Source organism: Chelonoidis abingdonii, chromosome 6 (assembly GCF_003597395.2).
Source record: "Chelonoidis abingdonii isolate Lonesome George chromosome 6, CheloAbing_2.0, whole genome shotgun sequence".
Lineage (NCBI taxonomy): Eukaryota > Metazoa > Chordata > Testudines > Testudinidae > Chelonoidis > Chelonoidis abingdonii.
In genome coordinates this window covers 35,550,652-35,577,447 of record NC_133774.1, presented here as the reverse complement: position 1 = coordinate 35,577,447, position 26,796 = coordinate 35,550,652, and the positions used below count along the sequence as shown (strand labels likewise).

Here is a 26,796-nt window from a genome sequence, read left to right as displayed (position 1 = left end):
ATTCCAGAAATCCAGGAATAGCTACGGACTGAATCCCTCTTGAGTATCTCTTATTTAGTGGCATGAGAAGCTGCAAAAGTTACTCGTTCCTCTTTCATGCTTCATTCCTCTAGGTCAGTGGTTCCCAAACTGGAGTTTGTGAAAAGTTACAGGGGGTTCTCGGGGGGAGGGGGGGAGATGGGATCCCTAATAGTGGACAGAGCTGTCCCTAAGGACCCTGGGCAGCACAGAGCCTGCAGCCTGGAGCCCCTGGACTTCCAAGAGCTAAGCAGATCAAAGCAAGAATATCTATCACACTGAGGATCTAAACTTCAAGACTCATAAGAAATGGAAAGGGAGGTGGATATTTTTTGCTGTTTTTAAAATTAAATAGGCAGCTGGTATTGTTTTTAAATTATTATGAAGAACAAGTTTAAGCTTTGTTGTACTGTGCATTGTTTGCCTGGACTGCTGAAGACCTGAATGCTTGTATAGGAGGGACTCTTTGAGTTGGCTTCTTAAATACCGTTATTCTGTTCTATATCTGATACTCCTTGATGAAACATAGGAGCCCCTTGTCTTGTAACAGGCTTATTCAAAGCGATACAAGCTACAAAAGTGAGATTTTGGAATAGTGTTGCCGTTTTCATAATGTAAATAAAAATACTGTAATGATAAATAATAAATAGTGTGTAATAAGCATGTCATAAAAACAATTATTTCCAAGATCACTGCTTTTATAATTTATACTCAGGTAAAGGACAAAATCCCTGGAAATATTCATTTCTATGAGGAAGTTCGCCAGACCTGACATTTTAGTGGAAGAGGTTCACAGATTGTTAAAAGTCTGGGAACCACTGCTCTAGGTTTAAATGCTTATCTGAAGTATTGTTATCAAGTGTTTTCCTATGAGTCTCTGCAGGCTGGATTGTGCAACACTCCTAAGTCTGTCAAATATATTGCCCTATATGACCCTAAAGTTGTAAAGAAATCTAAAAATGTACAGAGAATATAAACTGAAGAAGTTGTCTTGAATTTGCAAGCATCCCTGAAGTCCCTACTTGTTTTAACAGGTCATTAACTCCTAAAAATGACAATTAAAATGGCAACAGTGTTCAACATTTCACTGCTAGTAATTTTTGAACCAATACATAGCACTCACACTTATCCACAAACCTACACTGCCCCCCAACACCTTCATAGAAGCCAAAAGCCCTATTTTTCCCCTATCCAGCTGCCAAACCCCCACCATAAAATTCTACAATAGTTATGTATGGTTGATAAAAATACCTATGACACATTAAAAACTGAAAATGCAGAGACATTATAAAATAACTGGAATTTAACATTAAATAGAGGGTCCTGTCCTGGTTTATTCTATTCCATATTTAATTCAATTATTTTTAATTTAAAAAAGCTGCTGCAAGATGTTCAGTTTGCTGCACCAGAGTGCACAGAATCCAGGGACTCTACCAAAGAATATAGATCCATCTTGAGTAAGTTTGGGCCTTTGACCTCATCCTTCAGTGTTCAGAGATTCATTGATGGTTATTCAGTATGATGCTTCTTCACCAAGAGGATATTTTAAATCAAACAAGAGTTTGGACTTCTCATGACAAGAAGTAAAATTAAGTGTATTCTCATTTCCCTTTTTCTAATGTAAGGACACTTAACAAAAAAAAAGGCATCTCACTGAGTTTAGTTAACCAAGATATTCAAGCAACCTTTTTCTCACCTAAGACCAACTAACATAGAAGTTACAAAAGGTTTACCACAAAAATGGGCCAAAATCACAAAGTTTGGACCTGGATTTGAATCGTTCCAAAGTCTGAAGAGATTCAGATCCAGGGTTCAGTTCAGTCTTATTTATAGTGTCAAATTTAAAAATGTCCTCCTCCCAAAACACAAAACAAAACTGAGAATGAGAGGAAGGGCATGACAGTTTATTTGTGGAAACTGTACCATTCTGATAATGTGGTACTGTATATAATATAACAGGTTCATTTTCTCTTGGATATGAACATTTCAGTACTGCTAAGTTCCTAAAATCTTTAATTGGACCAAGGTAATTTTCTGAAAAGTCTTTTAACTGCTGAAGCTGAATTAATTTGATTACAGCCTCATATAATTACCACATAAATATTTATTAAAACAGTATCTGGCTTAACCAAGCACAGGCTGAAACTCCCAACCTAACCCACCACTCTCTTAAGTACACCTCTACCCCAATATAACGCGGTCCTTGGGAGACAAAAAATCTCACCACGTTATAGGCGAGATCGCGTTATATCAAATTTGCTTTGGGCCCCCCTGTTCCTTGTTCTCTGATCACTCCCTCCAGAGACCCCCATTTGAATGATACCCCAACTGCCTAGTTTCCTGGCTTTTGTTTGTTTTAAGCTAGCTCTTTACGTGTATGTAAATTAAATTCAGTTTCGTTGGTTTTTGTTTACAGGAAAGAGACAAGATAAAGGAAAAATGTTCTCGTAGTGACCTTCAGAAAGTGAACTGGTAGGTTAAGGATAAAGTTCAGACTGATTTCCTTGGTTTAGCTCAGATAACTGTTATTTTGAGACAATGTTTGTGTGTGTGTATACACACAATCAACTTTGCAAAAATCCTTATACAAAAAAGTAAGACAATAGTTTAGTTAATTTCTAACTGGGTGTTGTAAATATAAGAAATGCTTCCTGCTTCCTAGTCAGTTCAGCCAAGACTGCTTTCAAACCATTTATACCACTGAACATCCCTGAAAATTTGTGACTGAGTAAACCAGTGAATCACAGTGAAGTCTCAATTGACCATGTAGGTCTGTATTTGAATTTACACTGAACCAACAGCCAAACAATGAGCAATCATCTCCAGCTATCAAGTACACAAACAAGTGCTAGTCACTTTCCCTGTATACACAATCCCTTGACACATTTCATTCCTCTGCTTCCATTACATTAGGTCTCCAAGTCTCTACTCACAATAATGTATTCTAACATAAAATTCCTCACTATGTAATCATGGTAAGAAAGGGAATACACTGGTGCTGTGCTCTTCACTTGTATTTTTAAGGTTCTGGCAAATGTAATATATAGTCTTCATTTTCAATTCTATGAAGGTGTGAATTGATTTTAAATCCTGCTTTTCGAGCCAACATTTATCACAGGACAATACTTGCTGTGCCAATTAGATGGTGGCAGCTGATTATTTCAGTCAATATGAGATTTCATAATCTGTTCCTGTCACAGGCACCAACCCTTCATTCAGTCATAAAAATGTGGCTTACTAGAAAAGGAAAAATCAAAAGTCTAAAGGCACAAAGTCGCATAGCTGCTCTAGTAGGAGTTTGTAAACAGAGAATTGGTTGAATTTAGGAAATCCAAATCTAGGAGAATAAAAAGGCATCTGAAGCAGGCTTTTATCTAGCCAGCTTTCTTAAAGACCCAAAAGGTTTCAAGGTCTACAAAGTATGCACTAAAATATCATACTTCAAAAAGCAATAAGGCAAATAGTATAATCATTATTTCAAAAAAGTTACAATGGTAGTGTAGGCATAAACAGCATAACTTAGTTACAATGTGTGGTACTGTTTCTATTACATAGCCATATTAACCATTTTCTTCTTACTTAATTAGAGATTCAGCTGGGACTCCAGATGAACACAAAACCATTCTTGTACCACCAACAGTTGGCAACAGTTCCTCCATAACAGCGATTTTGACTCTGCTGCTTAAATCACTCTCATACTCTGAACAGTCCACAATTCAAAGTTAGGAGATTAAACACTGTCATACTTGTGAAGAGCTTCTTCTAACTTTTGCGTCACTTTTTGGAAAAAAAGTATTTGCTGTTTTAAGAAATGTTGCATTTGTGACTTAAAGTCCCTCACTCGAATTTGGTGGAAATGATGAATTTCTGCCAAGGTGGCAAAAGAAATAATGTTACAGCGATCTTGAATACCATCAGCCTTCTGGACCTCCATCTTTCCTTCTTCCACATGCCGCTTACTCTCCTTTACTTTGGTAAGGGCTCCTGTATAAAGAACAAAAAAGGAATATTGAACTAAATAGATTTAGTTAAAACTAAATAGACTGAACTATAGATTTAGCTACTGTACTTTATCAATACACCTCTACTCGATATAACGCTGTCCTTGGGCGCCAAAAAATCTTACCACGTGGTAGGTGAAACCATGTTATATTGAACCATCTATACTTAAATCTGCAATGCAGTTATTACCTACCTCTCAGGCATTTCTCACTTCTAGAAACTTGTATTTAGGATAACTTAAAACTCATTAGCTGTAAAGATACACAGCTGTAAACACAGTAATATCTGTGCCATATACTCTAGCTCTCAAAAATATGTAGACAATAAAACTGTTATCAGTGCTTTCTTACAAAAGTTTAACTGAAAAAAAGAGGAACTGAAGTCGGTGACAAAGGTTTAATAAATTTAAACAAACTCGTGAAAGAGATCACTGAAACTGAACTATTATGCTACAGAACAGTGGTTTTCAAACTGTGGGTCATGACCGAGTACTGGGTCACAGAATGTAAGGCACTGGGTCACTCTGATCAGCACTGCCAATGGGGCGGTTAAAAGTCCCATCAGTGATGCTGCCCAGCTAAGGCAGGCTAGTCCCTACCTGTTCTGACACCGTGCTGCGCCCCAGAAGCGTCAAGCAGCAGATCCAGCTCCTAGGCAGGGGAATGGGGGGCACTGGGCTCCGTGCACAGCCCTGTCCCGACCACCAATTCCACACTCCAATTGGTCAGTTTAGGTGGTGCCTGCGGGTGAGAACTGCCTAGGAGCCTCTTGCACGCCTCTGCCTAGGAGCTGGACCTGCTGCTGGATGCTTCCAGGGCACAGTGCAGTCTGCAGAGCCAGGACAGGCAGGAAGCCTGCCTTAACACCCACACTGTGCCACTGACTGGGAGCCACCTGAGGTGCAGACATACCATAAGTAGCTGTAGTCATAGGGTTTTACCAATACAGAGTTGCTCTAAATACCTCAAAAATTAACTATGGGAAGCATTACACAAGCAACTTTTTCTGACTGGATTGACAGATAATGAAGAAAATAGCTAAAAATAAGCTAAGATTTTATTTTGCTGAAGTTGGGTTCTATGCCCTATCAAACCCAGGGTCGCTATAAATACTATATTTATATTTCAATATCTTAAATCAGTCAGTATGCTTTTTCAGAGAAAGACAGAGAACACCTACGTTAACAGTGGGGAAAACAAAATATTGCAAGACACTGACTAGACAGATGAATCTTAAGCCCACGTGAATGCCATTAGAATAGTCTTGAACATACAGAAGTCAGACTACATACAAAAGAAGATGTCATTAACAGACTTATCTTTTCAAATTTTAGTGAGTGTTCAAATATACCATTCAGCCCTTATGTTCTGCATAGAGGGGTTAAATACTTAATACACAAAGAACATGAAAAGTTTATTGCAATATATTCCTTTAAGCGCTAGGAAATACAGAGGTAGATAGTAAAATCTTTCTCCCCCACCCAGGTGAATACAGGACAAAGTACACTGTAGCAGTTCAGGCTAATTATCAATAAAAACAGATTAAAATACTGTTCTTGGAACTGGAAAACTTCCGCTAGACATACTTGGATCTGGTCCACACTGCAGACCTATATCAGTATAATTACATCGCTCAGGAGTGTGAAAAGTCCACACCATACACAGTTATGCCAGAAGTAGTACTAGAGCGGCTCTGCACCAACTTCAGAGCTGCTGTAGCTTGCACGGATAATACAGTTCAATGAAGAGGTGGGTATTGCACAAATCAGCTACTAAAACAATCCATTGGTCTCTTATCCATTCCACCCTGGTCCATCTACAAAACTAAACCAAACCCCCTGTATATGAGGCACAGCGAGCTATGGAGCACATGCCTATGCCTATAGTCTGTCCCCTTCCAAGAGTCAGGTAGAATATACTTCTAAATCTCTATTGATTTCAGTGTTCTTTGCAAGCAATGACACTTCTTTCAGTGGAAAGAAAAAATGTAATCTGGGGCTTGTGCAGAAAGAAGCCAGATGGAATTGTTAATTTGATCATACTATAGTTGCAATGTGGGAAATATTGTTATGTGAGATACAGAATATCCAAATAATTATCTTTCAATTTGATTTTAGAAACCTTACACACCAAGAGTCATTAGTATTGCTAGTTTTTTAATCCTCACTTTATAGCACATGCTCGCCTCAAACAATTCCACAGTAATACAACTTCTCTATAATCTATAGTTCACACATAAACCAGACAATATAAGTGTAAAGAGTTTTAAAGTTATATCGATCATTAGAAACAAAATACAATTAGAAAAAGGATCCTAAGTAGAAATTTTAGCATAATTGATATTGTTGACCTAATGCAGCAGGATTCATGCAGGTACTATAACAGAATTCTCCATTAACATCTAGAATAGATTATAGCCCAGGGTCAGCAATATATTTAATGAGTGCATATCCTTACATACGAACTTGCTTGCCTTTTAAAAATTCACAGAGTAATATAATAAGAAAGCAATTAACCTTCAACTAATCTAAAAAGAATAAAAGGGAAAAAAAGTCAGTTTGATCTCTATTTGATTACCAAAACCAAAGGTTCTATTTATTTTTAAACAGCATTAAGCATAAAGCAAACTGACATTCACTTTATAACATAATTTAGTAATTAGTTAAAACTGAGCCTAGTGAAATTAATCCTAACAAAAACTGATTTGCTTTTGCATTCTCAGTAATAACATCTTGCAATTATGTAGCACATTTCAGCCTAAAGGGTCTCAAAACACTTCACTATAGCTCTATTTGGATCCACACAGATGGACCCAGCCTAATTGATTACAATGAGGCTCTGCACAAGGGATGTTAAGGTCCACTCATGCAGATGCAACTGCAGAACTGATTGGGGGCTATACAACTGATATATAGTCACATTTGGGGCTGATGACAGCATGGTATACTGCTTGTTAACAACTAGGGAGGGGGAGAAGGCAGAGAAAGTTTGGCCAGGACACCAGGGAAAACCTTGATTCTTTATAATTTTCTTTAATCTAAAATGCTGAGGCAAAGCAAAGAACATCATCAGGCACATTTAGTAATCAGGCAGGGCTGCAACACACTTAAAAAAAAAAAAAAAAAAGGTCTGGAAGAAGTCATTGAGCTAAGGTGCATCAGGACATGAAGACTTCTGCTTAGCATATGGGGAGAGGGAAAAAACAAGATGTTAGGATCCTTAAGGTATGGCATAGAGAATAATATGAAATATATTCACAGCAGTATAATATAATAGGAGTATTAGTATATTAGCAGGAGGGACATTACAATGGGGCTGATCTAAAATTGTGCACACTGATGCCTGTGCAGATATTAATTTTGGCATTTCCTAACTTTTTGAGTGCTTATTTTGCAACCATAACATTCTTTTAATGTATTTTTGTGTGTGTAATAGAATATTCAATCCATTTCATTTCTACATATAGTACCATTGATCCAGAGTATAGGATTATTAGCAGGAGAGATGGACTAGATGACAAAAATGTTTCTTTTCTACTTCCAGCTATTACGAATCTAGAAAAACTTGCTCATGCCTCTAAAGCTTCTAGTTTAGTGAACTGAGCTTTTGTTATCCAGCTTTGAATTCAAGTTCTAGGTGACTAGGATCAGCCCTCAAATAGCAAAGAGGGCATGGATCAAAAGCCCGAGAAAAAACTGCATCACCGAACTGAAAAAAGGAGGGGAAAAATGATGGAAAGATGGAAATGCTATTTTTTGTAATCCTCAATCCAAGGTCCAATGCTAAACAGTCAGATGTTCAATGGATACCCCTTAGAGGCTTAAGGACCACAGGTTCCACTAACAAAACCTCATGTTCTGATGTGGGAAAGGATAGCTCAGTGGTTTGAGCATTGGCCTGCTAAACCCAGGGTTGTGAGCTCAATCCTTGAGGGGGCCATTTAGGGATCTGGGGCAAAAATCTGTCTGAGGATTGGCCCTGCTTTGAGCAGGGGGTTGGACTAGATGATCTCCTGAGGTCCCTTCCAATCCTGATATTCTATGATGTTTTATTGTAATGAAAGAGGAGACTAGAGAATGCAATGATGTAACAGGATTTAATAAGGAAGATTTATAATTGTTACTAGCAGCCAAGAAGACTGACAATTTAAAATCCTTCCCAAAATAAATGCTTCCAGTTGTGAAACATATAACAAAAAGTTGCAACATCTAGTCCATACAGAAGCTTTGAGACAGCAAAAAAAATAAAAAGTGGAATGAGACAGTAAAAGGGTTTGCAGTGCAAATGTCTGTGGCTTTGAGCAGAGGGGGAAGAGACAATATAATTCTCAAAACAAAGCAAAGAAAACCATAGTGAACTCTGTTCATATCAGGACAAAAATAAGTATTTCCCCCCCTTTTACATGGAGGGTCCTTATCACATTAGAAATGCCATTGGATGCACAAGCTATACAGAGAATGTATCATTCACTACTGAAACAGTCACCTGCAAGGTAAAACAATAATGCATTAACAGCATACAGCAACAATACAGGGTTCATGGGAACAACCACAAGAGAGTGGTGTGATAGACCCAGGCCAGTTGGGAACAGCAGAATACTCAAAGGGAGATATCCTGTTCACTGGATAAGCAGTTTTTTGTTCCCTGAGTGACCAGAGATGGGACTGTTACAGGCTAATGAGAACACCTGACTCCAATTAACCTGTTAAGAGTCAGGTGAGGCAGTTAAGCACCTGACTCTAATTAAGGCCCCTCTGACGCTATAAAAGGGCTCACTCCAGCCAGGCCAGTGGAAAGGAAGTGTGTCAGAGGAACTGGGAGCAAGATGCTGAAATGGTGTAGGTATGCTGCTGGAGGACCGAGAAGTATAAGCATTATCAGACATCAGGAGGAAGCTCTGGTGGTGAGAATAAAGAAGGTGTTTGGAGGAGACCATGGGAAGTAGCCCAGGGAGTTGCAGCTATTGTGCAACTGTACCAGGAGGCACTCTAGACAACTGCAGTCCAGAGCCCTGGGCTGGAACCTGGAGTAGAGGGCAGGCCTGGGTTCCCCCCAAACCTCCCAACTCCTGATCAAACACAGGAGGAATTGGCCTGGACTGTGGCTTCTCCCAGAGGGCAAGGTCTCTGGGCTGTTTCCCGACCCCTAAGGTGAATCTGTGAGGTTAGCAAATCTGCCAATAAGCGCAGGACCCGCCAAGATAGAGGAGGAACTTTGTCACAGTGGGTATACATCTCCTCTGAAAGATGGCACTTGAGGCAGCAGTGAATATTTTCTGACAGCATGGTGAGTCTTTGGTTCACTACCAACTTACAGGAAAGTGTACCTACTATCAAATCACCAACACCTGGTATTCCTAAACTTTCCCACCAAACTCTGGTTGTAAGAACTGACAAGGCAACACACTAAGGTCCTCTGACCAAAATATTTCTGCCTTATATTGGCAACTGAGCTGTGATTCTGCTAATATAGTTCAAGACAGACAATTTGAACAAGTTCTATTTCAACATGAGCCAGAGATAAGTGACAAATTAAAACTGGTCAGCTTGCTTATTATAACCCTGTCTGTTTTCAGCAAATATCAGATCTTTATCAGTGAAGTCCTTACTTTACTCTTCAAATTAGAGATTCCTTTCAAAACAACTGTACAAAAAGTATGTAACATGAGAAGCAGGGGCAGAGTTCCAACAAAAAAAGGGCTACAGGAATATCCTCCTCCACATTATGGTACCAATACTGCTATTTTATGCAATACCATTTTAAACTGGAATCAGAGAAAAAAGTGAGGAAAAGAAACAACAGTGAGTGTTGCATGTTTTGCCTCTCATACAAGACCATAACAAGGCTTTTAGAGCTTAGCTGTTCCTAAAGAAACTATTGGCGTGGCATCCAAGCCAGGCAACTTGGGAAGAGGACCAAACACTCACTCAGCGCTCTTTTCTGAACTAGATAATACATCAACTTCAAACAACCAAAGGACACATTTTGAGTGAGTAGTAAAAAGGCAGTAGCCACAGAATGACAGAGCTGGGAAAAATCAGGGGAGCTTGAATGTTCTGGCCTTTGTATCAGTGAAAACTATGGCAAAAACAAGAAATGCCACATTCTTGAACATCTCCTTTGAGAAGTCCACCAGCCAATGAGCTTCAGTACGAAATCCTCCCTGATGAGTCTGTGCAGAAGTACAAAGGTTCTTCAGAAATACTGCTCTCTCAAAGGCAAACTAAATTAGAGTCAGAAAACATGGTCTTTGAAGAAACTCTAAATTTAACAAAGAATATCTTTCAGTGGTTACAACTGTGAAAACTTGTGAAAATAAAAAGGTCTGTGTAATGATCCCTTATCCCTATCCAATCAGTAAACTATGCAATACAACTTGGTGGATTATTAGAGTAAAATAATATAACTTTTTGCTGCCATCAAACTGACCCTTATTTTAAATCTGCAGGACTACTAGTAGGCTTCCCGGATTCCTCTTTGAATACTGAATAGTGTGCTTTTAAAGTGGTAACCTTGAATTCTAAGCGCTCCTTTCCCTTGCCTGCTTTATATTAAAAACAAGCCATTTAAAATAAGGCCATTTCTACCACGTAAGGAGAATACAGATATCCATTCACTTACCATATCACTTTTATGGTATTGTATACAAAGTTGCAAAAATGAAAAATGCAATTTGAAACAGGCTTACTTTTTTCTTATCTAGGATCCAAACCCTCAGACTATTTTACTGCAATGTCTGGCCTAGAGTTCTGAAAAGACAAACACCTGGCAGCCCATGAATGCATATATGAAGTTTAATGGTTGTATTTTTTTTTTTTTAACCTTTCACTCTCAAAGGACAAATGAGTTTTTATGTGAGGTATTCGTTCCACTCACTAGAAGATTCTGAGAGCAGAAGCGAACTCTCAGTAAAGGCTGAGAGCAAATTAAACTTAAACTGCCTGCTCATTCTTCACAGAAGAGCTACCTGAATCTGCATATTAAGTTTCCTCAGTAATAGCAGCCATGATAAAAAGTGACAAAGAGCCCTGGTGGCACCTAACAGACATATTGGAGCATAAGCTTTCAGGGGTGAATACCCTCTTTGTCAGATGCATGTAGTGGAAATTTCCAGAGGCAGGTATAAATAAATATGCAGGCAAGAATCAATCTAGAGATAATGAGGTTAGTTCAATTAAGGAGGCTGAGGCGTTCACACCTCGGGAGGAGAAACTGCTTTTGTAGTTGGCTAGCCATTCACAGTCTTTGTTTAATCCTGAGCTGATGGTGTCAAAATAGCAGCCATGATATCCACCCCAAATTCACAGTCCATTGTTTATCATAAAGGATTTAAAATCCCTTCTCCACTGGCAAGTGCACAGCTTCCTTGGTGAGCATAGGGTCTGAAGCAAGCAATTACTGCAAAAGTGAAGACATTATACAGATATAATAATTATAGTCCTTACAGTTGCAAAGAAAGCCCACTGAAACAGACCAATACATCCAAGCATTGTTGTTTTCCTGAGTCTAGAGAGAGCTCCAGTTCCTCTGCTACACAGGTTTGCCAACCAAAAGAGCCCCAAACTAATCCAATTCTAGACAACGTTCGCAAATGCTGTTGTACCTATGTAAGTCCCAGGATATTAGAATACTTCACCCACTCTTGTTAGAGAAACAGACAAACTTCTGAGTTACACAGAGCTTTTGTGATCTGAAGAAGGGCTCTGTGTAGTCTGAAAGCTTGTCAATCCAATGACATTACTTCACCCACCTTGTCTCTCTAATTCTAGACAGTCTCACTACACCTGTGCAGTGAGGTGAACCATCAAGAATTATGTCAATTTCATGTTAATCCCTCACACTGCTCAGGGATACTGTACATGTGTTTACAATAATCAAGTTTTAGCCTCTATTCTAGTCAGCTTCCCCATATTAAGAGGAATATTAGCCGTTCACATGGATATTGTGAGGATTCACATTCATTAACATTTGTACAGTACTTTGAGATCCCACAGACAATGCAGTTGAAGCTAAATATTGTCAGAGGACCTTTTACAATTCCCATTTACTTTCTTAAAATGGAATTTAAAAAAAGGAATACTCTCCTCTTGCTCTTCAAAATGAAGGTACGAAGTGGTACAAGGGATTTCACTATTGACTGACTATTTGCTTAATGTCATCAGCACAGATTAGAGAAATTTGCTCACAGTAAATTAACACCTTGCATAGTCTGTACGTTAACCAGATTATATCACAAAAAATAGCTTAATAGGGTTTTTTGCCTTAAACTGAAAACAGAAAACCTCTCTCAGCCTTAAGTGTTGAATAGACAGCAAAGCTGTCACAGTGAAAAACTGAAAGCACAGTAATGAAGAAGGAACCAATTACTACCCTACCTAGAACCAGATTTTGGAGTCAAAGAGGTTGTCTACATTGCAGTTAAGACACCCAGGGCTGGCCCATGCCAGCTGACTTGGGCTCGCGGGGCTTGGGCTAAGGGGCTGTTTAACTGCAGTGTAAACATTAAGGCTTGGGCTGCAGCCTGGGATCTAAGACCCTCCAACTGTACAGATATCTATGCCACAATTAAACAGCCTGAGTCAGCTGACACAGGCTAGCCACAGGCATCTGGCTGCACTGTACACATACCTATAGAGAAGGAAGCAACTTGTCTTCAACACTACAGGGTGAAAATAGTGACTTACCTCTTCAGAGCTAGCCAACAAAATATATACACCCAGACTTTTTAAACTGAAGAGGATGCTTTTCTCCATGAAGGTGGAAAATATAAGAGGAGTTCTATCTTTCAGAAAAGGAAAGTGGCCTGCACTTCAAAAGGCAGTTTTACAAAGGTTACAAGTGCTTGCAAACTATCTGGCAAACACTGGTTTAAAAAAAAATAACTATCCACCTCAAAAACTTGGTCCTGCATGAGAATATTTACGTCCCCTTGTTGGAAAAATAACTCTTACAATGTTACGCCCAGGATCCTGCAAAGGCTTTTGTGGGAAAAGTTACTCACATATGTAAATGTCTGCAAGACTGGGGCCCAATTCAGCAACCTCACAGAGTCTGCAGTGACATAATAGTTAAGTGTGACTTCTTTCTTTTTGATGCCTGCTTGTTCATCAACTGCTCACAATGATATTAGAAGAAAATAGTTACACTCAAAAGCTGAAAGGACTAATGTTGTACTAACCATTTAAATTTGTACTAAGATTCACTACTCAATGATCAGATCAGGTAGGGGATTCCTTACATTGGGTGCACTTCCAGTCACAGCAGGTAGATATCATATTCTAGTGTAAAAGGTTAGTAAAATCAGCTTCACACCTAGATCCAATTCAGATACCATGCAAATAATAAAAGGTGATTTATGGAGGGGTTTAAAAGTTCGATGGTTTCCAATTTTTTTCTAGACTTAATGGTTACATTAATTCAGTTTATATGTAGCCAATTAATGATGTAGAGAGCAGATGGTGTTAAATGAGTGTCTATTTTTAAAATGCCTAATGTAAATAAAAATTGTACATATGTGATTGTAATCTTGTCCTTCCCACACTCCCACTCTTCAAATGTCATTTGTCTTCTTAGGGTACGGCTACACTTGCAGCCATACAGTGCTGCTGCGGGAGCGCTCCCGCGGCAGCGCTTTGAAGTGCTAGTGTGGTTGCAGCACCAGCGCTGGGAGAGAGCTCTCACAGCGCTGCAGGTACTCCACCTTCTCGTGGAGATTAGCTTACCGCGCTGGGAGCGCTTGCTGTGCTCAGGGGTGTGTTTTTTCACACTCCTGAGCGAGAAAGTTGCAGCACTGTAAAGCGCCAGTGTAGCCAAGACCTTAGGAAGTAAGCTCTTTGGGGCAAGGGCAGTGTCTTGATGGCTCCTAATACAATGGACTCTGAATCACAACTGTGGTCCTTTGGTGCTACAGTCATATAAATATTAAACATAGATTTAAGAGACCTCTGCAGATATATTTAGTATCACTGATTACCTTGTGATGACTGACCTCCCTTCTGCTACTATGCCTCATCTTTATTAAAAGTACACTTGACAATGTATATTATCAATGGAAACAGCTAATTCGAGATGAAACATTTCAAAGTCCACAAAGGTAAATATACCACTTTTGACAAGTACCATCACCAGTAAGAATGTTTAATTAGTCTAAGCTGCAGTATAAGGCTAAACAAGTATCTCAAATCAGCTATGATGACTGCAAGTGAGAGCAAGATAAATGAAACAAACTCTAGAGAAATATCAACCTATTGAACATTTTACCTCCAGCTACAAAAAGGGAAAAAAAAATAAACTGCTGTGCAACAACAGCATGTAACAAGCTAGATTAGTTTGCTTTTCAGTTTCCTTCAAAATTCAACTCCAGCAATTTTAAAATAAATGTATATACTATCCTAAGCTATGCTAGACCTACGTGTCATTTTCAGCAAAGGGTCTTGTCCTGCAAACATTTAAGCACATGCTTACATTTTACTCACAAGTAGTACTATTGACTTTATATGCAATATGCCTGGACAGGCATCTGTCATAATATAATCATATAATAACCTATTCTTATATAGCGCTTCTCAGCAGCTCTAAAAGCACTTTACAAAGGAAAGCAATATCATCACCCCATTTTACAGATGGGGAAACTGAGGCACAAAGAGGCAAAGTGATTTGCCCAAGGGTCAAGCACACAGCAGGCCAGTAGCAGAGCCAGAAATAGAATCCAGGTCTCCTGAGTTCTAGTCCAGTGCTATATCCACTAGGCCACATTTTAGATGGCAGTGTGCTAATGGCATAACAAAAGCTCCAGCTAGTTGCTGCTGTTTCTATTTTCCTTTCTTACTCATGTTCCCTGTATTGAATCTCTCTTTAAGTGTGCACCACATCCCACTAGGTTGGCATTGCTTAAGTGTCCAGTTCTAAGATTGGCTGCCTTTTCAAGGTCTTTGACACCATTTTGGACAATGACCTACATTTTCAGAAGTGACTAAGGACTTTGGGTGCCCCAGTTTGAGTACACAACTTGAGACACTTTAAGTGGGCCTGAATTTCAGCAATGTTCAGCACCCACCCTCTGAAAATCAGACTACTATGAGTGGTCTCAAATTAGGCAGCCAAACCCACTATTCACTCTTGAAAATACAAGCCACTATGTTTTGCAGAAATTGTACAGTTTATGCATACTCTGGCATACAGTATCTATATATGAATCAATAATCCTAAAGCAGCACATGAACAGACTGATGGTCTCAAATTCCAGTATATAGTTCTTAGCTTCTCATGTCTCTTGTAACATGAGGACTTTGTGTTTGACAGTGTCTATGAAACCACAGTACATGACTGATTATACTGGCACGGACTGGCTTTTTTCATGATCAGTTGTCTATGATGAGGGCCCTAACAAATTCATAGCCATGAAAAATGTGTCATGGATCAGGAAATAAGCCCTCCCCTGTGAAATCTAGCTATTGGAGGAGAGGCAGAAGTGCAGGGCTGGAGGCACCTCAGCCAGGGGCTCCTGGGCTCCAGCTGCTAGTCTCTGGGTTGGGGAGGTCAGACCCACTTCTGGGTACCTCCCCCTGCTGCAGGAAGCTCCGCAGCTGGGCAGCAGCCCTGGAGCTTCCTGCAGCCGCAGGAGATTCATGGAGGTATGTCTGACCTCCCCCATATTTCTGGGAGCACCCCAACTGGGGATTCCTCGCTGCTCCTCCTATCCCTTCCCATCCTGGGAGGGACTAGCAGCTAGGAGTCCCCAGCTACATCTCTGTATCTCAGGGAACCTCTGCATCTCAGGGAACCTCCTGCAGATGCAGGAAGTTCTGAATGCCACCCTCACTTTTGTGCTGCCATCCTGCTACAACTGCTTTGCGACCCCCCTCCCAAACTCCCTTTTGGGTCAGGACCCCCAAGGTTACAACCTCAGGAAATTTCAGGTGTAAACATCTGAAAACATGAAACTAATTTTCAAATCCTATAGCTGTGAAATTGACCAGAACAGACCCTGAATTTGGTAGGGCCCTACCTATGACAAATCTTTGTTCTTCCAGGATCTGAAATGGCAAGTGTCTGTTACTGTTTGTTTCCTCTGAAAAGAGCTGATCACTACTTAGATCAGGGGTCTCAAACATGCAGGCTGCATGAGGCCCACCACCTCTTCCCATGCCCCCGTTATTTCCTGCAGCCACCAAGCTCCCCGCATCCCCCCAACGCACCGCATCCCTGCTCCTCTGCCTACCTCCAGGCTCTACCCTTAGTGCTTTCCACGACGGACAGCAGAGAAGCGGGGAGCCACACACTCAGGGGAAAAGGCAGAGAAGAGGTTGGGCAGGGGCAGGGATTTGGGAAAGGGCTTGGAATAGGGACAGGGCAGGGGCAGGGCCTCATGGAAGGGGTGGAGTGGAGGCAGGGCCGGGAGCAGCTTGGAGGTGGGTCAGTGATGCGGCCCTAGGGCCAATGTACTAGTCCTCATGTGGTCCTCATGGTGATTTGAGTTTGAGATCCCTGACTTAGACTCAGTGCTCCCCAGAGGATTCAGGGGGCCTGAGGCAAAGCAGGGGAGCTGCGGCGCTTGTACTCACCCGGCGGCGGTCCAGCTCTTCGGTGGCATTTCGGTGGCAGGGGGAGGGGCCTTCAGATGCTCTGCATCTTCGGCAGCACTGAAGGGCCTCCCGTCGCCGAAAACCTGGACCGCCATTGGCCCAGGGCTCGCGGGCCCCGGGCAAATTGTCCCACTTGCCCCCCTTCCCTGACCCAGGCAGCCCTGCTTAGACTGTAAGGGATTGAGGGCAGAGGCTGTCTTTTTGTTCTGTTTTGTACAGTGCCTAACTCAATGGGGTGCCAGTCTATGACTGTACCCTCATAGCATCTAGGAGTTCCAAACAGCCAGGTCCTACGAAAAGGAACAGACATAGCTCCCGTCCTGTCAGAGTGATGCCACTAAGTCTACCACCACTTTTGAAAATCCTCTGACTAACTCAAAAGACAACTACCTCTACTGAAAGTGCTTCACCTATGGATGGCAGAAAAGGAATGTTCTGTGAGGCAGAATAATAGGAATGTGCAGATATGCCCCCTTCAAATCTATGAAAGATCTATAGTAAATGCTGCTTTTATTGATGGCTACAATGGTGGGTGTCTCCGGCCAGGTCTACACTGCGACTTTAAATCGGTTTAATGGCCGATATACCGATTTAACGCTGTATCCGTTCACACGATCGTCACCACTCTCCTCATAACCGGCCCTTCTTCCCCCTCCGATTCGGACACTCCACGGAGGAGTAGCGCCTAAATTCGATAGTGATAACTCCCGATAGGTTCATGTGACAGGAAATCGACGTTATTGCTCCGGCGATCCCAGAGATGCAGCACTGACGCGCTGGTCACAATTGAACTCGGATCAGGGGCAGGTAAACAGGAAAGCCCCGCGAACTTTTGAATTCATTCCTGCTTCGCCCAGCGTGGAGCTCGATCAGCACGGCTGCGATGCAGTTTGAAATCGAAAAAAGAGCTCGAAGACCGTACGGGAAGATACTAGGTCTGATCGCTGTAGGGAGACAAACTGTTTGTACCAGCCTCCGATACAGAACACGAATCCAAAGCCGTTTTGAATAAAAAACTCCAGGAATACACAGCGCTGTGTGACAGCGTAACCGGAAAAGCCAGAGACTCAAATGGACGCTCATGAAGGAGGGAGGGGTATGAGGACTCCACTATCCCACAGTCCACAGCAGTCTCGAAAATATTGCAATTCTTGCTGACTCCCAAGCTGTAGGTAAACACAGTGTCTGGCGGTTCAGGGAACAGCCCTCAGTTATTCCCCCCACCACAGTTGAAAAAAAAGGAAAGATTGCTGTGCTATGCGTTTGCTAATGCACTCCGGCGAAAAAGGCGCCAGGGTTGTCTGGCTGCCTTCACAAAGGGAGGGGTGAGGCTGTACCCACACCACCCGGGGCAGTGTTTCTGCCCCATCAGCACTGTGCTCTCACCGAAGGAGGAACTTGGGAAGCGAGCGAATAGCTACCCACAGTGCACCGCTCCTGAAATCGATGGTAGTTTTGGACCATGGATGCAACATTCGATTTGGGAAATCACCACTGTGGACGCGCTAAACCGATTTTATTAGATCTGTTTTGTAATATCGGTTTAAGCTAATTCGAAATAATCGTGCAGTGTAGACGTACCCTCCGTCTTGAATGCTGATTTCCTCAGGAATTTATTGAAGGTCATCAGATCAGGGTGGACTGGTGAAGGCAGCAGAAGGAGGTAGTAGGGGCATGCTACAGTTAATAGCAGTGACTTGATACAGGGTAATGCCAACGAGCGGAATTTTCCAAAACAAAAAGATTAGCATAAATTTCCCCCTCTCTTCTTGAAAAAATGTTGTCACTCTCCAAAATTTTACAGTGAAACAAATCTGAATTAGATGAGTCTTTCCTTGTCATAAAAGACACACAACAAAAACTGCCCCTGCACTAAAGCTGGAAGTGTATTACAGTGATACCTGTGAACTCTGGTTTCTCAGATTTTACCAGAAATCTGTGATTCCAACATGGACTTTATAAATACCTCTCTTTCAAATCAAACTGTTTTGCCTTTGTTCTAAGGTGGTGTTCTAGAAAGCAAAAACTTGGAGGCATGTGATTTAGGAAAAAACAAAAGACGAATTTTTCTACCATTGTGGGTGACAATTCATGCCCTGCATCTTACTGTACAGAATGCATTAGTGATTAGATTACATTAGGAACTGACCTATCAGGGTCAGGAGTCTAGTATGGATAGCATCTGTACTGTAAAGTTAAGGTTATCAAAATAAGATTTAACATAAAAGTTTTATGTATGTGAAAAATGTTACTAGTTACACAGTTCTTTTACAGTATATGACGGGGTGACCAAACTTACTGACCCTCCAAGCCGCATACGATAATTTTCAGAAGTTTGAGAGCCATAGTACATGCCTGCCAGGGTTGAGGCTTCTGCCTCATGAGGTGCCCCTGCTCCAGCTCCCTGCTCCTGATGAAGCCTCTATCCCCACCACAGGACAGAAGCTCCCCACATCTGGTAGGCGGAGAATGGTGAAGGGTGCAGGGGCTCCACAAACCACAATTCAACTGCAACAGAAGCTGGTTTGGCCACGCCTTCTATTGAAGGGTATTTTCTTTCCCACCAACGAATCCCAGTGTCTTACAAACAACATTCAGAAACTCAAACACAATTACATCTCAGGGCGAAGGTGGTAGCTACGAGGACAACAGTGAACAGAAGAAGAGGAAGAATACGAAATTTTAACTAAGAACACTGCAGCAAGCTATTACACTCACCGAAGTAGATCCTTAGGCTATGTCTACACTACAAGTGCTACAGCCCCATAGCTACAGCAACATCATAGTTTAGACATCTACTACAGCCGTCAAAGGGGTTTTTCCATCACTGTGGTAAATCCACCCCCTCAAGAGGTGGTAGCTAGATTGACAGTGCTGTCTATACAGCTGGGGTGAGGGGAATGGGGGAGATGTGCTAATTTTTTACACCTCTGAATGATTGACAGCGCTGTCTATACACCTGGGGGGGAATGGGGGAGATGTATGAATTTTTCATACCTCTGAGTGATGTAACTAAGTTGACCTAGAGTTTTAGATGTAGACCAGTCTTAAGCGTCCAGCCATAACAGACCAGACACCAGCTGCTTTCAATATCTAATTCAAAATCTTGCACCGTAAAGTGCACATAATACAAGGTTATGCTGTGACACCTCAAGCAAGTCATTCTTGCTCTGTGACTCAGTTTGCTCATTTGTAAATGAGAATATTTCTAAATGGGTTCTTGTAAATACTGTTTGTAAAGTGCTTTGACAGGTTGGGATGAAGGAATTATAACTGTATTATGTTCTCAGGTAACTTCAGATTAAATCTTTAAAAATCAGTTAAACTGTTTTAAAATATTAATTATACTAACAGATGCTTTTACAGGACTTAATTTGCAGGATGTTTTATAAACAAACTCAATGATCTTCAATATATCTGTACCATAGGCAGGTATTAATTCCCATTTTATAGATGAAGATGACTGTCTTAGGGCCCAGACCTGTGGCTTTTAGCCAGTCAGAATTCCCACTGAAGTGGCATGGAATGAAACTTTTGTATTATTGTATTTAAGCTCAGTGGCAGTTCTGCCTGAGTAAATGCAGCAGGCTTTAATTGAAAACCATTGACACTGACTGAGCTAGGAGTTCCTGGTTCCTACATCTGACCACAGAGAGATAGAGATTGAATGGCATGTTCAAGATAGACACAGGGATGTTACCTTTCTGGACATGGATGATGTCTGGGAAGTTGGCCAGATGTCCCTGATATAGTGCTAACAAATCCATCACAGGGTCAAGGTCCTGTCGGGGCTGCTCTGCAAAGAATTCCCCAATGGCATCATAAGCTTCCCCTGTGAAGGCAAGGGCTTGGTTGAGGTTGGCAGAAAAGGCCTGCTGGTCCAGCTCGAAGGCCTGGCTGAGGCCCTTGAAGGAGTGCCCCACCTTCTGGTACTCCTTCTTGAAACCAGTGACCTGCTTACGGGCAAACTCATTGGCGGTGTGGGTGAGCTGCATGGTGCTCTCATCCATCTTCTTGGTGAAGCTTTTGAAGCCATCCACCCGGCTCTCCACCTCCTGTAGATCCAGGGCAGCGGCAGGGCCAGTGGGGACGCTGATGGTCAGGAAGAAGTTGGCGCCCACCATCTCGTCCTTCTCAGCTTTGCGCTTGCCCTGCTTCCAGGCCTTCTCATCGGTGCTGGGACAGGTGAGGAAGTGCCGGAAGGCATCGCACTGAGCCAGCACCGGGTGGCTGCACATGTGATCCATCCACCAAGCCAGGCCCTTGCGACGCTTGGAGATAAAGTCCTCCTCAAAGCGGCCCGTGGCCTGCTTCTCAGGCAGGTGGGGCACAGAGATGACAGGGAACTTCTCCGCCAAGCGCCCATAGAGCCAGTCAAAGTGCTTGTAGCGGCGATGTACCTGCTGCCCAGTGTGGCTGGGTACCAGCTTGTAGGCGATGTAGCTCTTCATGCCCTTGAATTTGGTCTGCTTGGTGGGGTCCTCGATGGAGCACTGGAAGGGGTAGGGGTTCTCCTGCCACTCGGGCCCCCAGGGGCCCAGCACCACGCACAGCTTGTCCCCATCCTTCACGAAGCCAGAGGCCTCGCCCAGCACGAAGGCCTCCCCGCCTGACTTCACGAAGGTAGAGAAGCGGTTGAGGTTGCGGCTCACCGTGGCTGAGCTCTTGGCCCCGCCGCCCGGGTGGTGGTGGGGGTGGCCCGGCTGCTGGCTGTTGCGGGAGCCCAGCGAGAGGTCCGAGCGTGTGGAGAGGCGGTACCGGGCTGAGGCGGGGCCCCCGCCCCCCGCCGCATCGTAGTCCGGGTAGGAGCTGCCCAGGACGCCCGGCTCGTCCGCCACCGTGGAGGTGTCGTCCCAGTCATCGTCCCAGTCGTCGTCGCTGCCCTGGCTGGGCTGGTAGGAGCCGCTGTAGGGCGCGGGCGGGAAGGCGGGCGGCAGCTGGAAGGGCTCGGCCGCCGCCGGAGGGGGGAGCTGCTGGACGGGGGCGCTGAAGGCAGCCGAGGGCACCAGGGGCTCGAAGCCGCCGGGGGGCAGGTTGGCGTAGCGGGCCCCGGCGGCAGGGGCGGGCGGCTCGGCTGCCGGAGCCCGGATCACCTGCACGTAAGAGGCCGGGAAGAGGCCGCGGTCGCCGTGGCTGTTGACCCCCTCGAGCCAGCCCTCGATGTCCTGCTCGCTGCAGAGACTCAGCACCTCGTGCTCCCGCAGCGAGATCTCCCCCGGGTTCTCCGACCTGAAGTCATACAGCGCCCGGGCCCGCAGCGCCATGGCCCCGCCGGGCAGGGGCCGGACCCAGCCCTGCCCTCCCGGGCAGCCCGGCCGCTTCCCCGTGCTGCCCTGCGCGGGCGGCGGCGGCGCCGCCCTGCCTCCTTCCTGCACGGCCGCCTGCGCTGCTTGCTGCCCCGGCGCCGCTGCCTCTTCCGGCCGGGGGCGGGCGGCGCTCACGGCGGCGTCTGCCCCCGGCTCGGTACTGGACCGCCCGCCTTGCAGCGCGGCGGCTCCCAGACCCCGCTTCACCCCAGCGGGGGGAGCAGGGGGGCCGGGCTGAGGACTGTCCCACGTAACCAGTTTCGCAGGCTAATCCAGAGCCGAGAGGCAGGGCCGAGGAGCCGAACGCAGAGCGGCCGCCCCCATCGATGGGCCGCTTCCCTTCGCCGCCTGCCCCCTGCTGTCCGGCCTGGCGGCGGCGCGGCAACTACTGCGGCCGGAGAAGACAGGCGTCCTCGGCGCTAGGATGGGGCGGGGATGCCGGGCCGGCCCCGGCTCGCCAAACCAGGCAGCGACACGCGCATTTCCAGCCATTGACAGCGGGACAAGCGTTCGGGTCTTACACGCTTGCGGCGCCTGCGTTTGCCTATTGATTCGTTTGTTTCATCAGTATACGAAATTACAAAATACAGCTTCCCTCCTACGCGCCGGGCCTCTCTTTCTTCAGCTACGCTACACAAACGAATGTAATACCACAACCACTGCCTGCTGTCACAGCTATACCCGCCAGACGGTAGAACCCCTATTTTATTTTGTGAACAAATAATGCAGGATTGAGGAGTTCCTCAAAAGAAAAATTTCGTGAAACTGATCATTTCAAAATTACTATAGGAATGGGGCATGTATTGCAATTGGGCTCATTTCATTGCTGTCTTGTCTTTCAAAGTGATGCATTGTGACGTTCAATGCATCAGAATGTGAAGGGATGTCCAGTTGTTCTTCATTGCCATCACCTTATGTTATTTTTCTTTTATTGTGAAAAATGGTTTATGTGATTGATGGCAAGACTGGTGTTCATAAAAAATCAAGATTCTGTTATCCTTACAACCACCCCCATCTTCAGCCTTCTTCCTCCATAATATCTTGCAAAAGAGAAAGAATAAAGGATTTGTTTTGCAGCAGATCTGGAAGATTAACAAATCCAGGCTCTGGTGGACCCAATGAGAAAGTAACACATTTCAATGAGGTTCTAGCTGGAGCAGGCCTGCTGATCTCAACTCTCCCACTATGTCTTGTGGAGAGAGAGGCAGTCTTTCAGATAATCGAGTCACAAACAATTAGGCCATCAATGGGACTCTGCTGAACACATGGGTCCACCAGCTCACAGCTCATCACAGGAGCAGGGCTTTAGGGTATGAGAACCAGAAGTTAAACTGCCTGGTCTAGTTTTAATTTTATGTTGAGCGACTTGCTGAAAATACACAACCAGCATAAATGGCTGAACAGGTATTTTATATTTTTAAAATTCTTCCAATTGTAACGATCTGGGTATTATAAATAAAGGAAAAGGTTTTTTTAAAAATATGATTTCTTTTATAACTCTTTCTAATGAATTCTCCTTCTCATCTTTGTGTAAAAAGAGTCTTTTCTGACTTTGGCCAGTATTTCCTTTTCTCCTCAGAGTAATAAGAACCTAAATTGAATGAACAGAACTTCAGTAAAATTGTTTTTAAATGATAAATGAAGTTAAACATGATACAGGTGTAACTTTTGTAACATATCATTACTGTAAAACAGAGTTGCAGTAGTTTAAATATTTTACATCACTTTTAAATTCTGAAATGTTTAAAAATTCAGCACTTTAATAGTATCCATTTGTTGCTAGTAGTTCTTTACATGCATCTACGTGCTACTGTTTCTTTAGGCTTATTTTCCATAGCTAGCAGTAGCACTTCGTTTATATTTTCACTTATGTTTGTTTGCTTTATTGCTTTTTGCCTTTTTTTTTTTTTAATTTGCCAGTTGTGTGTGTCTCACTTGCTTTAACAAATATCTTCAGATGGGCAAAGCAAAAAAGGCGACTTTATATTACATCTGTTTGGGTTTGTTTGTTTCTTTTTTAAAAAAAAGTTTATTGCTCTTTTTACTTAAAATCAACTGCTGGATCTATCTGTCTAGAAGCAGTTTGAAATTATTACTTGCTATTTGCATAGTGCCAAAAATTTGCTAGGCTCTTTACAGAACAAAGAATATTGTCTTTGCCCTATAGAATTTACAGTCTGATGACACAATGAGAAGTAGTAAACAGTAGGTGGAGGGGACTGGGAGGACATGGGTTACAATAATAAGCACAGTAAGGTTATTCATTTATACATATGGATATCATGATTATTCCATAAAAGCCTGGTGTTTAGTTTTCTAGGGGGATAAATTCACTTCTTGTAGTCTAGTACGCAACAAATAGGTTTCTAGGAGAGAGATGAGAGGAAGGGAGATGATGTCATGAATAGCTGAGATAAATTATCAGTTAGGGATCTGGAATCAGCATAATTGTTTGGCTATATCTAGCAAATACCAGCTGATCTATTTGCCATTTGTTTTTTTCAACAGACAAAAAACTATATATAAAATACAATTATCATTGCTGTGTACAGTATTAAATTTTTTGTTTAAAACTTATACACTCAGTATAAGTTTTAAACAAACAATTTAATACTGTACACAGCAATGATGATTGTGAAGTTTGTCTGAGGTAGTGAAGTTAGAGGGTGGATATTTCCCAGGGAATGCCTTACTGCTAAATGATGGACTAGCATTTGGCTGAGCCCTCAAAGGTTAACACATTGTTAATGTAGCCTTGTACTCTACAAGGAGCACGAATAGAGGGAGGGGAGACAGCATGGCAGACAGAGAGAGACAGAGAGACACACCCTCATACCTTCTCAGGCATCCTTTTCTTGTTTACAAGCCTGATTCCAGTCAAGTTGAAGATAGTGTTACATTTCAGAGCTCTTTTTCTCAAATGCTTCAGCATAAAATTGTGGTGCTTTATTTTTGCAGCAATCCAGTGCCTACCTCCGTGCGCCATCACTGGTTTCTGGTGCTTGATATTCTTTTGGTGCTAAGTTTTTGTTTGTTTATTTGTTTTTGTTTTTTTTCCTCAGCATCCTTTTTTCTTTGAATCTTGATGTCTCATCTATTGGTTCCCCAGTGCTATCACAGTACTTTCCTGTCAGTATTGTTTAAGGGGTCCAATACCAGCATTTCCTTGGTGTATCATTGCTGAGTCATCCCGGAGGGGTCTCCTGTAAATCCAACATGAGGCTAGCCCAGAGTGCTTTAAATGGTTAACTCTGGAAGCTTTTGCTTGAGTTAGCCAATACTAATGAACGCCTGGACTGTGTGTCAGAGTTGCCCACAGTGGCAAAAACCTAACTCCCCAGTAGTTAGCCCAGTGGAACAGCTTCATCCTTGAAGCACCTTTACCATCATCCACCATCCAAGGGCTCCACTTAGAATCTCAATATTTGAAGACAGTGGTACTGAGCACTGGCCTTCACATGAGAGACTAGGGAAAGAGGCACCAAGAGAGATCCAGTAGCTCCCCAATATTATTCTGTTGAAGTCCCTGACTTGAGACAGCTCTGTATCCAGCCCTCTGGATTTTCCCTTCCAGCTTCCATGTGTTCAAAGCAGATAAAAGGATGATAATTCCGGATATCAGTACATGCTTGGTGATCCGGCCCAGCCACTATTCTTCCTCTATGAGGCTATCACAAAGCCCTCCTGTACTGGCTTTGAGACATTCCTTAGCTGTGTGTGTCAGCAGTTGTCAGAGCTCTTAGCACTCTTTGAGCACAGTTCTCACCAAGACCAGTTACCACAGCCTTTGAGTAAATGCTTTCAGCACAAGAAGCTCTGGCTTCTACACAGACAACACTACTCTTCTGCCAAATGTAGAAATATGGGAACTGCCTAATGGATCAGACCCATGGTCCATATAATCCAGTATCCTGTCTCTGACAGTGGACAGCACTAGATGTTCCAGAGGAAAGTGTAAGAACCCTGCCTCCTTAACTCTCCAGCTTGGGCTGTCTCTCACAAACCTTTGCTAGCGATAAGCAGCAAACCCCTCCAGGCACTGCTATCACTCAGCTCAACAGCATGTGGAGCCCCACACCCATCTAGACTGCATGAATGCTCTGAAAGCCACTCATGAATCACACAGAGAAAGGCACCAGCCAATTCCCCCCGGCTTCCCAGCCTCGCACCCTAGCGCTGTACTGTCCTGCCCTGGTCAGAAGCCTTACCAGTGTACATTTATTACCCAATGCAGATCTCCCTCAATGTGGAGAGGACATGCACCTGCGTTTGTACCTGAGCTGAGATTTCCCAAGCACTTCAACCAAACCACACTGTTTTAGATAAAATAGATTTATTAACTAAGGAAAGATAGATTTTAAGTGATTATAAGTGGCATAAGAGGTCAGAGATAGTTACCAAAGAAAATAAAAGATAAGCACAGAGTCTAAATCTTAGACCTTATTACACTAAGCAATATTTAGATCAAGCAATTTTCTCACCCCACTGAATGTTCCCAACCTACCTTCACTAGACCATTCATTATTTTATCTTCTTTTAAAGTAAACAATCCCATTTTTTTCTCCCAGTATGAGTTTTCTGTGATCTTGATTATTCTTGTCTCAGTTCTCTGTATCCATTCTACTTCAGCAATGTCCTTTTTGAGATCGGTGACCTATACTGCACACAGTATTCCAGATGAGGCCATCCCATTGATTGATGTAAAGTCATTATAACATTATTCATATTATTAATCATCCCATCCATTAGGCATCCTAAAATCTTGTTAGCTTTTTTGACTGCACAGGTTCTACAGTGATGCCCAGGTTCCTTTCTCGAGCTTATACAGTAAATGTGGACCCTGTAAGGCATATGCATAGTTTACGTTTTCCCTTAATGTGTATTTAT

General features: G+C 43.0%; 1 protein-coding gene across 1 annotated transcript; it reads right to left on the bottom strand.

Annotated features, from left to right (window-relative positions):
• Positions 1–1,901: 1,901 nt before the first annotated feature.
• SNX18 (sorting nexin 18) lies at positions 1,902–21,921 on the bottom strand. The gene is made up of 2 exons (XM_032785303.2): positions 20,304–21,921; positions 1,902–4,002 (listed from the first exon to the last, which is right to left on the bottom strand). Exons 1-2 carry the CDS (start codon positions 21,865–21,867, stop codon positions 3,749–3,751), a joined length of 1,818 nt encoding a protein of 605 aa, XP_032641194.1. The 5' UTR covers positions 21,868–21,921; the 3' UTR covers positions 1,902–3,748.
• Between the last annotated feature and the right edge of the window lie 4,875 nt (positions 21,922–26,796).